At 39.4% G+C, this 12,288-nt stretch overlaps 1 protein-coding gene across 15 annotated transcripts in view; it reads left to right on the top strand.

Moving 5' to 3' along the window:
* MGA (MAX dimerization protein MGA) overlaps positions 1-12,288 on the top strand; it is a 64,471-nt gene that overhangs the window by 29,066 nt on the left and 23,117 nt on the right. For 10 of the 15 annotated variants that reach the window (XM_051791938.1, XM_051791936.1, XM_051791943.1 and 7 more), the window contains 8 exons: positions 443-666; positions 1,453-1,593; positions 2,006-2,081; positions 2,989-3,509; positions 4,967-5,264; positions 6,928-7,542; positions 8,121-8,420; positions 9,834-11,530. In XM_051791938.1, the coding sequence (XP_051647898.1) occupies positions 443-666; positions 1,453-1,593; positions 2,006-2,081; positions 2,989-3,509; positions 4,967-5,264; positions 6,928-7,542; positions 8,121-8,420; positions 9,834-11,530 (3,872 nt within the window). Of the gene's footprint in view, positions 1-442; positions 667-1,452; positions 1,594-2,005; positions 2,082-2,988; positions 3,510-4,966; positions 5,265-5,656; positions 6,627-6,663; positions 6,885-6,927; positions 7,543-8,120; positions 8,421-9,833; positions 11,531-12,288 lie in introns of those variants that run through there. The other 5 variants (XM_051791942.1, XM_051791944.1, XM_051791948.1 and 2 more) reach the window with 5 other exon arrangements.

The following is a 12,288-nucleotide window of genomic DNA, read 5'->3' as shown; positions in this document are numbered from 1 at the left end:
TACGAATTTACGTTTTCATTTTCTTGCTAGTATTACCTTTAACAATAACTAAAAGTGAGCATAGTGTTTTCTGGTGTTCTACCAGAATAAATTAATTCTTCCAAAGAGCTGTGGTATACAAGTCTAGGGTTTTTTTGGTGTTTTGTAATTTTTCAGTACACAGCATCACTAATTTTCAGTGCTTTTGTGTATCTGCTATCACAGTACAAGTGAGCAATGGTTAGTGTAGAATCATTTGATTATCATTTGCTCTTTCTTGGGACAATTCCCTGTCACTTTTGGCTATAATTTGAGACAAAGAAAACAACCAGTAGTATGTCCGGCAGTATGAACTAGTGATTGCTGCGTGGCTAGATCTCAAGCTCAGACAAAAAATTCTGTTACTGCAGTTTTAGATGGAGGTTCATTTGTAAGTTATATTTGGTTTTATTCTTTTTTTCAGCTATCTGTGACTCAGAGCCAGAACAACCTGTTAGGAATTGTCCATTGTGGGTGAAGGTAGAAGGTGAAATAGATCCAGAGCCCATTTACGTCCCAACACCATCTGTTGTTGAACTGGTTAAATCTACGGTACTGCCCAACCCAGAGGTCTTGCTTTCTAGTAAGAACAGATCTTCCAGTGGAATAAAACCAGGCAGAGTGTATACTCCTAAACCCAATCCAGTGGTAAGAGAGGAAGAGATGCATGTTTTTCTTTGTATTGAAAATTAAAACAAAATACTGCCAAAAGCTTCTGTGCTAGGCAATTTTAGAGAAATTTGAGGTGAAAGCCTAGGATTGACTGCCCATAAGTATGTTGATAAGCAAGAATTAATTGATTGTATATAAATCTTTAACTATGTCCAATTCCGTTGAGAATTTGCTGTAGCAATACACAGATGGTGAAAGGTGATTATGATTCACTTACAGCCTCATTTAAAAATGCAGTAATATGTGGTAGTTTTGTCAAAATGACTGCTAGTCCTGTAATGTGTATGTAAGTTATTGTCTACATAATGTAGCCTATCTAAGTAATGAATTACTTGCAAAAAAAGTTGGGATACAGACACACAGTGTTCAGTGAAGTTCTGGGTATTTTTTCTGTTCTTTCTTGTGGTTTCACTGCCGATGTTGGAAGAATCTGTCTTTGCCTCTCCCCTCACCTTAGTATCTAACAAAAGAAACAACAGCAGTAGAGTTGAGTATAGTTATATCTGAAGGACAAAGATACCAGAGTTGCTGTATAATGTATACCAGATAATGTTACAAATACATGACGTGATTTCTTTCCCCACTTAGAGAATATCTGAATGGGTTTGAGTTTTTTGGGGTAGTGGTGGTAGACTGGGCTATGTGATATTAAGAGGGCAGATTTAGGTTTAAATGCTAGACTTTTCTAGCAAAGCTGTTTTTTGGATCTCATGTGCATCTAGAATGGAGAGGTGTGGGGTTGTTTGTTTTGGGTTTTTTTAGATTCGAGAGGAGGACAAGGATCCTGTCTACGTGTACTTTGAAAGTTTGATGACTTGTGCAAGGGTGCGAGTATATGAATACAAAAGAGAGGAGAAAAAGCAGCAAAAAGACAAAAGTGATTCACAGAGTTGTAGTATAAAGGTAAGAAGTCACACTGTAACTAGCATGTATCGTAAAACAGGCAAAAATATTGAAAATCTTGAAGTAATTATTTCCCCAGAAATTCCTTCATGACACAAGGGCTGGACTTGCATTTGGTGGTGGTGGGGCTGTGGAGCCTGGAGCCTAAATCATATACCAGTGCTGGTAAACTTACCCTGTTACTGTGACATACATTGTCATGTCTGAGGAAATTCCTGGCTGCCACGTGCACTATCATGTAAGGCTTAAATGTTCATTGTTAAAAGAGCTGTTCTAAGACGAAAACTATGATGTTGTCAAACACAGCATATGTTTTATGATTCGGGGTGAATTAGTTGATTTTGTGATGTGACTTTTAGTGTGAAAGTGAGATATCTAGGATGAATATTTTTCTTGCATTTCCTTCCTCCAGCAGGAGCATGAACCAGAGTTTCAGTCTCCTGAGAAGGCAACCTGTGAGGTAGACAAAGACACTAATAAACCAAGAGGTAAGACCTGAGTCTTGAGTGTGATTTGACCTCTTTGTAAGTTACATGTTTTTGTGGGATTTTTAAGAAAAGTTGCAGCTATTGATTAAAAAGTCCATTTGCTGGGGGAGATATTACACTTGTCAATAAAAATCTAATGATGTGCTTACAGTTTTCTGTTTTCTTAAGCAACTGTGTATGTGTGGATCACATGGAGATATGAACTTTAAAATGAGACATATACTAGAGGCATTGTGCCATGCACTAATGAAATATAACTACCTTTTTGAGCTGATTTTTTTTCACTGTTTAATGTATACAACAACACACTCTACATTTAAGCATGGGAATGGAAAAATAATACAACTAGTTGAAATTGCTGGTGCATTGGTAGGTGAAATTAAAATGGCCAGGACACAGGGCTCAACATCCTTACAGTTTTGCAACAAGGGACGGTTTATCTCTAATGACAACAAAATATCATGCTTGTGTTTACACACCTTCTGCAAAAGACAGTTCTGCTAGCATCATGTTTGCCCCTCGTGCTATTATAGGACAGTGGTCCTTTTCTGACTCCAAGAGAAAAGTGCCATCTCTTGAATAACCAGTGATGCCCTCTACTGTATGTTGGTGGTGTTTGTATTGAAACAACCCAGCTTTGTTTAGCTTGTGATGCAATGGGATACAACCTGACGTGGTATGGCTGCAGGGAATGAACCGTGAGAAATAGTTACATTAGTTTTGCTGTGAGTTTTTGCTTGCTTGTGGAGCTCTGCAAGGGGAGGTGATGCTTTGAACAGTTCTTTTACTTGTTGCCCTGCAGATGAGCTGAGGCAAGGGTGGAGGTGTGGGCAGAATGAAACTGTTTGACTATCCAGGTGATTAAAATATCATAGTATTGCAGAAACCTATTTCAATTCTTTCTCAGAGAAAAGCTGGTGTTCTTCCCGTAGTGAGGGGGACTCTTTCTCCACCTCCTATGTTCATCACACCACTCAAGGTGAACCAACCAAACTTATTGAGATTATCTCTGACTGCAACTTGGAGGAAGATCACAATAAGATCTTGACCATCTTATCGCAGCATATCAACAGTAACGTGCCACAGTGCCTCAAAGTGGGTAGCTTCTTTATTGAATTGGCTTCGGAACACAAGGCCCAGGATGAGAACCACCCTCCTGTCTGCTCCTCCAGAGTGAAAATTTCAGTGCCGTCCTACCAGGACAAGGATGAGAAGCCTGAGATACCTGTCCTGGAGACTCCTGATAGTGCAGTGTCATCATGCAATAACTCAGAAAATGTAAAGGTCATGCGGGCAGACCCAATGGACAAACTGCGGGAGAAGTTGCATTGGGGCAAAGGCTTGCCTTTTTATGCAGGGGTTTCTCCTGCAGGAAAACTGGTTGTCTACAAATGCAAAGCTAATATGAGCCCCTCAGGCTTGATTCAGGTGGGTCCCTCTGCCTTTACTGTGGACATTAGATGCAGTTTCGTCCAGTATCCCAGAACTCTGTGAAGGGGAGAACACTCTTTTATTTGTCTGCCTGGTCTTTTGCCTGTCCAGACAAGAATTCTTAGTATCTGGTGGCATTCTTCCCTCTCCATAAGCTTGTCCCTTGAGAAATCTGATTGGAATTCTGATGGTTTAGCTTGTCTTTTTGGCTGTTTGGGTCTCGCTGACCCAAGTACGGAATCTCTCAAGATTTTTTTGGTGCTTTGAAAACCCCCTGAAGATGCATTTGACAGATAATACTTCTAAATGAATGACTGTTAGAGTCCACAAGAAGAACATTTTCTGAGGAAGTATACACTGGGACAAAACTTGAAAATGAAAATGTAAACATTAAATTGCTTTTTGCTACAGCTTACTGTTAATCTTCACTAATAACTTGCATCCTCTTTGTAGAATAGATGTGGGTCATCAAGAGAATTCATAATCCTAAATTCAAAGTGGATCTTTCCCTGCCGTTCTCTGTTGCTGACTTGGTGTTAAAAATTGGTGGTAGGAACTGTAGGGCTAGGATGAAGACTTTTTCCTTAATAGGTATTTATGGTTATAGTAAAATCACTTTCAGGGAAGGCATATGAATTAGAAAATGAGAGTAAAACATTTTCATGACACTTTGCAGATACAGCACTCTCAGAAAGAAAAGCGAGCAGAGAGAGAAAATTGAGGAGGAGATTTCTTATCTTTTATAAAAGTTGATCAGCAGAAAGAGTCTAGACCTTATTTAGGTCTAGTGTGGCAAATATATTTGGCTTTTAGAAGGTATTATTGAACAACCTGAAAGTAAAATGCAACACTAAAACTTCCTGTTGTCCAGTACACATAAAGCCTGACATTCAGAAAGATGTTCTGTTTTTCTCTTGTGCAGTCAGTTACCACTACAACTTTGAAGTTAGTCAACTCATCATACTTAAATTACAGTATCAAATGACAGTACGGATAAGAAAAAAGCTGATAAAGCTTTTACAAGCTCTTCAGAGTTTTGTCTCAATGTATATATCATCAGTATTCTTCTTTTGTGATGGTAGGACTTAATTAGGTTTGAGAATTTTATCCAAAATTGTCCTTGAATTTGGGAACCCATTTTTATTCAGGACTATATCATAAGTAAGGGACAGGAAAAAGAGATGCTTCACTCTTATCTAATTTCAGTGATTTCACATGTTCCTTGGACTCTGTGGGTTTATGCGAGAGTCTGAGCAGCATTTAAAATCTGTATTACAAAGATATAACGAGAGTTGTTTGACGTTTTCCCGGACAATAAGGAAATGAGGAATTCCCATTCTGAATTGCAGTGTTTTTTTGAAAAGACATTTAGAAGTCCCATGGAGTGAAACGCCTCTCCAGAAGTGGTGAATTAGCGTTCTTTTCACAAAATTTCCCTTTTCCACTTTTTTCAGGTTAATGATAAAAGGTATCCTCAGGCCAAACTGCTTTTGGGACAGATGGGGGCATTGCATCCTGCCAATCGGCTAGCAGCTTATATCACAGGCAGGCTGCAGCCCACAGTACTTCATATCGCAGCCCTCAGTACTGTGATCTCCAAGGTAGCATCCAGTGCTAAAACACCTGCTTCTGGGACAACATCAGTCCAGGGCCCCACAACATCAACTCCTAAAACTACATCTTCCACCAGCACTACTTCAACCCCCACTGTGACGACTCTGAAAACCCATGTCCCAGCACAGAGACAGATAGGTAGGTTGGAACTTATTACTGTGTTTTAAATTGCGTGAAGCTGAAGTACCGAGTGAGTGTACAGCATTAATGTTGATTTCTATGCAACAGTGCATGCTGCCTTTGGCTGCATTGCCTACCTAAACTACCTCTGCAATAAATAACCTCTTTAAAGCAGAAAGTTTGATTTTTGACTTCAGAGTAAGATTACAGATGTTGACTATTAGTTGTTTTATTATTACTACTAGAGCATATTTTTAAGAGACAAAAAAGAGTGGATGGAGACATGCTAAATGTTAACTTGGATTTTTGTTTGGGGAGTTTTGTTACTATCATTTTTATTTGTGTTTCATCAAACACAGTACTTTAAAATAAGTAAAGTAACGCTCTAATACGTGGTTCTTCACTGTTAGATTTTCTGCTCATGTTGCATTCGTAATTCTCGCGAGCACCAAAGATATGTGAAGCAGCAGTGAAAGACAAGATGGTCCAAATCTGGATTAGCAAAACAACAAGTGTGCAGCCAATAACCACGCCAGCCTCTAATCTCATTGGATTTCACAAGCTAAACAGGGTTGGATTTAGTCAGCACCTTGAGTTTTGGGGGGAAAAAAAAAGAGCATTGGAAGATGCATGATGTACTTGTATCTGAGCTGATACTGAAATGGTTACCCCAGGATGGCAAGAGAGGAAGTTGCCCAACTTTCTCAAAAAAATTTAATGCCTGTCTACACATTCCCACACTTTAAATGAAGATCTGAAGAAGGTTTGCAAGAGAAAAGGATGTTACCTGTGTCCTGGCAAAACTGTAATTTCTAATTGATTATTTTGTTTCTTTCTGCCTAAATTTTCATTGCATCAATGGTTGTGTTGTTTTTCTTGTCCTATAATAAAACTTGTTGTTTTCTGTATTTATGCAATTTGAAAGAGCTGACTACATTTCATTGATGGGTGAAGTCATTGCTGCATATATGATTTAAGTGTTTTGGCATAGTCAGGGTTAAAAATGCTATATACATAAATAACTACAATATTAAAGTTGGGCTTGCTGCATAATCTGTGTGCTGTTGTACTCATCTGTAGACGTCTAGTGATGTAGATGCAGTGATCTGCTCCCTTGGAGAGCAAGGGATGAGATAAAGGATCTTCCCACCATTGATTACTTTCCACTATTAGATGTGTTCCATCAAGTCCTCAGTTGCATGAATATCACTGCAATTAGAAGGGAACATGGCAAACTCTATCACCCTCCTGTCCCTTTCCCCTGTGCCTGTGTAAGATGAATACAGTAGAAGGGGGATGAAAATCAAGAAGCAGTAAAAAGAGGAAGATCACACAAGCTGTTACTGGAAGAATTTGAGGTTTAGAAAACATTTCAAGGTCATTATTTCACTTAGGTGTTTGTTTTCCTTTACTGTAGTTAGAATTGTCCATAGTTTCAAAGTGAAGAACTACCCTTCAAGACCTGATTCTTTTGCGTGTCCAGGAAGAAATGCAGTAAAAAGCTACAGAAGTGGAATAAGGCAGACATATTTCCAACATGTAAGGCATAATGGTTTCAGTTTAATTACAAGGTACAAAGAAAATGGAGGCTCAAATTCATGCTGAAATTACAATTGTAGCACCTCGTGAAAGTCAGAGAGGAAATCTATTAAAATTTTGACCTGCGAGTTTTTATTTGCAGCTGCCCGACCCTCCCCTGGTGGTGTGTTTGCCCAGTTTGTGATAAACAAAGCTGGAACTCTACAGCAGAAGATTCCTGGAGCGAGCACACGCCAGCCTGCGTCAAGGCCACAGTTGCTCAGTATCAAGCCTACACCGATCACAGTTGTTGCTCCTGTTGTTCCTTCAACACCGTCTCCAGCTCAATGCATAGTCTCTCCTGGGGTCACTACAGCCACCACCACTTCTCCAGTTACTGTGGAAAGTACCAGTGTAGCAGCATCTACTGTGACCACTCCTAGCCAGACAACAGCTAGTGAACCTGCCTGCTCTCCTGCAATTACAATCACAGCTGCTCCTGCAACTCCTGGAATCAACACCTGTACTACTGCCTCATCCACCACTTCTACTGCTACTGTAAACATAAAAACAACAGGGATTGTTGCAGCAGTAGCAACTACATCATTCCCTAAGACTGTAGTGACACCACCAACTATTACTTGTCCTGTTGTCACAACATCCACTTCTACGGTTGTACTAACAACAGCTGCAGCAGCTACACTAACTTCCTCTGCTGTTTCTGTTCCAATGATACTGTCAGGAGTTAATTCGAGTCCTCCACAGAATCCAAAAAGAGGTAATGCCTAGGTGCTTTGGGTTATTACTGCAAACGCTTCGTTTTTTAGTTCTGCCTCTTTCATAGCTGTAATACAGTCTGCAACTGGACTAAACTTAAATATGGATTCACTTGTCTCACCCCTCTTTCCAAAATAGGATAAGAAAAATAATCTCTTATTGGTTTTTTTGCATTCCAGCCTGAGCTGGTAGAGAAGGGAAAAAAATGTGTCTGATCAATGACTGGTATGAAGTGAGCTGAAAGCCTCACATTCATTGCTTGGCCCATAGAAATGTATAGCACAGTTATGACTGCTAGAAGTTGATGGTTGGCGTTGAGTCCAGGACGTAGGTATGGAATTACTCTCCTGTGTCATGATTGAGAAATGTTAGTGGAAGTACATGGGGAAAAAAAAACTGTTCTGGCCTGGTTGGTTCTATGCATTCTGTGAATAAAAAGAAAAAAAAAACTGCTTTCAAACAAATTTAAAAGAGATCCAGTTGTTTCTAAAATATTAGGGGTTGTATTTATTAAGAATAATTCTGATTTGTAGGCTACTCTCTTAAACTGATTTTTGTACAACTTTTTAAATGTTTCAGAAGATGCTACTCCACAAGCTGCAAGTAAGACTCCCCCAAAGATAGCTCCTGGAACAGACAAACGTGTCGGACCTCGATTGTTGCTGATCCCAGTGCATCAGACACCTTCTGCTTTGCGACCGCTAAACAACACACAGATTGCGCAGAGACAGAGGATGGTCCTTCAGCCTCTCAGGAGCCCTGGTGCTGTAAACCTGTTCAGACACCCTAATGGGCAGATCATTCAGCTTGTTCCCCTGCAGCAGGTTCGAACTGCAGGTGCCCAGCCCAGTGTGCAGCCTGTGATGCTCCGCAATCCAGGTACAAAGTCCAGTGTTTCTTTCTTGACTGACTGGTGTGTTACTCGGAAATGTAGTTAAATTATGTAGTAATATGATGCTCTTTTCCCCTACTGGAAGTAATTGAACAGAGTTTGTTTCTGCCTGAGTAGTTGAAGAACATAGTGTAATTATTCAGATGCAATACAACTTAAATACCATGTGTCTAAAATATAGGAAGTGCAGTTAATAGCTAAGTCATCAACATTTAGTAGTTGTGTGCAGCAAGTAAAAGGGTCTGTGTGTGCGTGTGGCAAAGGAGTCATGTCCATTGTACTGTTACAACTTAAAAGAAACTGTTGATCTGATGATTCAAAAATAATTCTTGTTGGAGAGTCTCTTAAAAAGAATGAGCTGTTACCCATGTTACACTGAATGTGCTGCTCTGATTTTGTTAGGTTTCCAGGTTTGTTAGTGTGTTTACTCATATGAAATGTTAAACTTCAGTACAAAATTGCCAGGGTTTTTTCCTCCTTAAGAGTGTCAGAAAAAAATAAGTGTGATTTTCAGCTGTTTCTCTGGTACACAGTTGAAGGCAGGGTTTGAGGAGTTAGAAGTTGCAGGTATCTGAAAGAAAATAGGAAGAATGCCCGTTGGGCATGCTGTTGTACATATTTGTAAGTTATAAACAAAATGTACTTTAAATGCATGTTTACTTTACTATAGGACTTTTTCTTCTGTTCTCCCTTTATCAAAAAGCATCTTGAAGAGAGGGTGATAGAATGGTGTGGAAGGGAGAGGTGAGAGCAAGCACAGCAGATAAAACTGGGGAGAAGAGAAAATAATGCCGTACCTTAGTTGAGGTTTGAGCATGAGATGTAGCAAAGAATCAGTCAACAAGTTGATTTAATTCCTTTCTGTTTTGGGGCTTTTGCTGAAACTACTTGCCCATGATAGTATGTTTTATGGAGTATTGAAATGCTGCAGAAGAGTTCATTAAGGTGAAAAAGATTGTGGTTTAATTGTGTAATTTTGACACAGTTTTTCCATGTGGAAGTCTTTTTCTTGAGGGTGGGGGCGGAGATTTTAATTTAAATACTTTTTTTTTTTTTTTTTTTTTACAAAATCCCAATTTCCCTGTTTTGCAATAAATGGGAAAGTAAAATGCAGAGGACTTTCAATGCAGTGCCTTTTCTGATTAAAATGCTTAATGATAAAACTTAACAGTAAGTCTGTTAATTTTAGAGTGGCCACTTCATGTGTTTTACTGGGGTGCTCCTTAAAAAAATTCAAGTTTATATGTCTCTGCAGGACCAACTCTTTCACTGAGAACTTGTCCTGATTACACTGTGATCCTTGAGAGTGCTATCTGCTTCTAGTACAGCATCAAATATTAAAACTGAAAGAAAAAAGTTCATTTGAGAAAGTGTAAGTTGATGTTTTGTTTCCTTCACAGGATCTGTTGTAGGAATCCGGTTGCCTGCACCTTCTAAGCCTCCTGAGTCACCTGTGTCTCCCACTTCCTCTGTGTCTTCCACTTCTCATGCCACAAATTCAGCTGTACAAACTGCAGTACCTAAGTTATCCCCTCCATCTAACCCAGCCACTCAAACATCTTCTCTTCTTCCTTCAGTAACAAGTTTTGTGTCGCAGTCAGGCACTCTGACTCTGAAGATTTCTTCCTCTGCTGTTAGCAACATCACAAATCAAACAGCCTCTGAGTCTAAAGTAACCTGCAGCACAGGTGGTCTGCCAGCTACCACCGCTAATTTCATACCTTTACAGTCTGGTAGTTTTGCTTTACTTCAGCTCCCAGGACAGAAGACTGTGCCAAACTCCATTCTTCACCATTTTGCGTCTCTTCAGATGAAGAAGGAATACAGGAAAATATGCAAGAAGGAGGACTCAGGTGCTGCTCAGCAGAAGGAGAATGGGAAGGCTCCATGCTCAGATGACACAGAAGTTACAGAGCCTGAGGTCACAGTTTCGGATGGAAAACAAGAAGAAAATGAGTTGTCGATTAACCAGTTAAATACTGCTGAAGAGTCACCATCTGGCACAATCACACCTAGTAGTGATAGAAATTCCACTGCTTTAGAGATGGCAGAGAACTCAAAGGTACTAGAGAGTTCTTGTGGTGATAGCTTTTCTTCTCAGCATGATGTTTCTGCAGATGTTGTATCATCTGACCATTCGTACATCAGTGAGAAGCCAAATGATGAAGAAGAAAAAGGGCCTTCTGAGGAGAAAGAGGATTCTATCAGTACTGAAACTGCAGTGGAGGCTGTTTCAGCTAATTCTGAAACTGTTTGTGGATCATCAGATCAGACTTCAGTTGCTCCTCTGGATAATGCACATCCACAGAGTCTTGAAAATCGGGAGACCGCCCTCTTGAAGGACCATGGGAATGAACAAATAAATGCTGAACAGGAAGAGAAACCAATAAAAGAGCAAGAAGGAGATGGACAGGCACAGGCGAAGGAGGACAAGAAAGCAAGTTCTGGGCAGTCACAGAGTCAATCAGAGCAAGATACCCAGCTGGAGAATGACGACAAACAAAGAGGGACTGAACTGTCTCAGAACAAACAAGAATGTTGGGATGAGGCTGCACAGCCAGGTATGGAAAGGAAGGAGTACAAGGGCTCTACAAAAGCAGAAAGCATAGGAGAGAAAACAGGAAGTAAGTCTGAAATCAGTTCTGCAAAAGAGCAGGATAACGCTTCAGGAGGAGAACATACAGTCAATACTGTGGAAGACAGAGGAAACCTAGCTAGGCAGGAAGACAGTAACAACAAAGAACAAAATGCTTTTGATTCTCCAGAAGAAATGAAAACAGGTCATGATATTGTAACACATGTCAACAGTTCTTGGAGCAAAATATCTAGCATTGTACCCCCTTTAGAAAATAGAAGTGAGGTGGGTAACAGAGCTGATACATCAGAAGAAAGTGACTTCACGACACCACCAGAACAGAGGGCACACGGAAAGTGTTACACGCCCACTATTGATATAACTGCTGATGATATGGAAGAGGATGAAGAGGAAGATGAGGAGGAGGAAGAAGAGGATGAAAAAACTGATGATTCTGCTGATGAGATGCTGGACGGTGCTTCTGACTTCCCAAGTGAAGAGGAAATAGATGTTGAAAAAGTGGTAAGCATTTAACTATTTATGAAGGGATTTTTTTTTTTTAATTGACCAACTAACATGTCATAACCCATGGATTTGAAAGAGTATGATGTTTGTGTTTTGGACTTCAGTTTCTTTAGAAAGTCTAAATCGGGATTCCAGGTGGGAATGTCTTATTTCTTCTTAGTTGCATGCTTTTTTGTAGGTGGCCTTTTAGAAATTGTCCGTTTTTCAGATAACAGGAGTTATATTGAGCAATCTGTAATAGAACTGTTGCAGATTGTCTTCCTCCAGTATTTACTCAAGTAACTTGGTTCCTTGTAATACAATTTATGATCCCAAAATGTAGCAGGTAATCTAGTATTTGTTATTTTAAGCTGCTTCCTTCTACTTAGTTTTTTATGCCTTAGTTAACATCTATTTCTGGAAGGAATGTTTGAATCCCTCCTTAAATTCCTTTTGAAATTTAGTAATACATTTAAATAGTATATGAAAGCTGTCATTCCCTGTGATAGAAAAAAATTACTCCAAAAGTCAGAGAATAAGGGTAAAGCTTTGTGATTAGTGTAGTTAGGATACGTTTACGTTTTAATGCTCATAGAATTTCCATCAAATTTAACCAAAAAAATTAAAACAAAGCAATCCAATGGTAACTCCTTAATATGTTTTTTTATATATCACTGTATGACTTAAACAGTGCATTGTTACTTAAAATTTATGAAGTTGTGGTTTTGTAAGTCAGTCAAATGGGCATAAGAAATGAGATAGCCTTGGGATGAGAT

Source organism: Manacus candei, unplaced genomic scaffold, assembly GCF_025592945.1.
Source record: "Manacus candei isolate 608988 ecotype Guabito, Panama unplaced genomic scaffold, ASM2559294v1 h1tg000033l, whole genome shotgun sequence".
Lineage (NCBI taxonomy): Eukaryota > Metazoa > Chordata > Aves > Passeriformes > Pipridae > Manacus > Manacus candei.
Note: the sequence above shows the minus strand (reverse complement) of the source record. Positions and strands in the feature narration are given on the sequence as shown.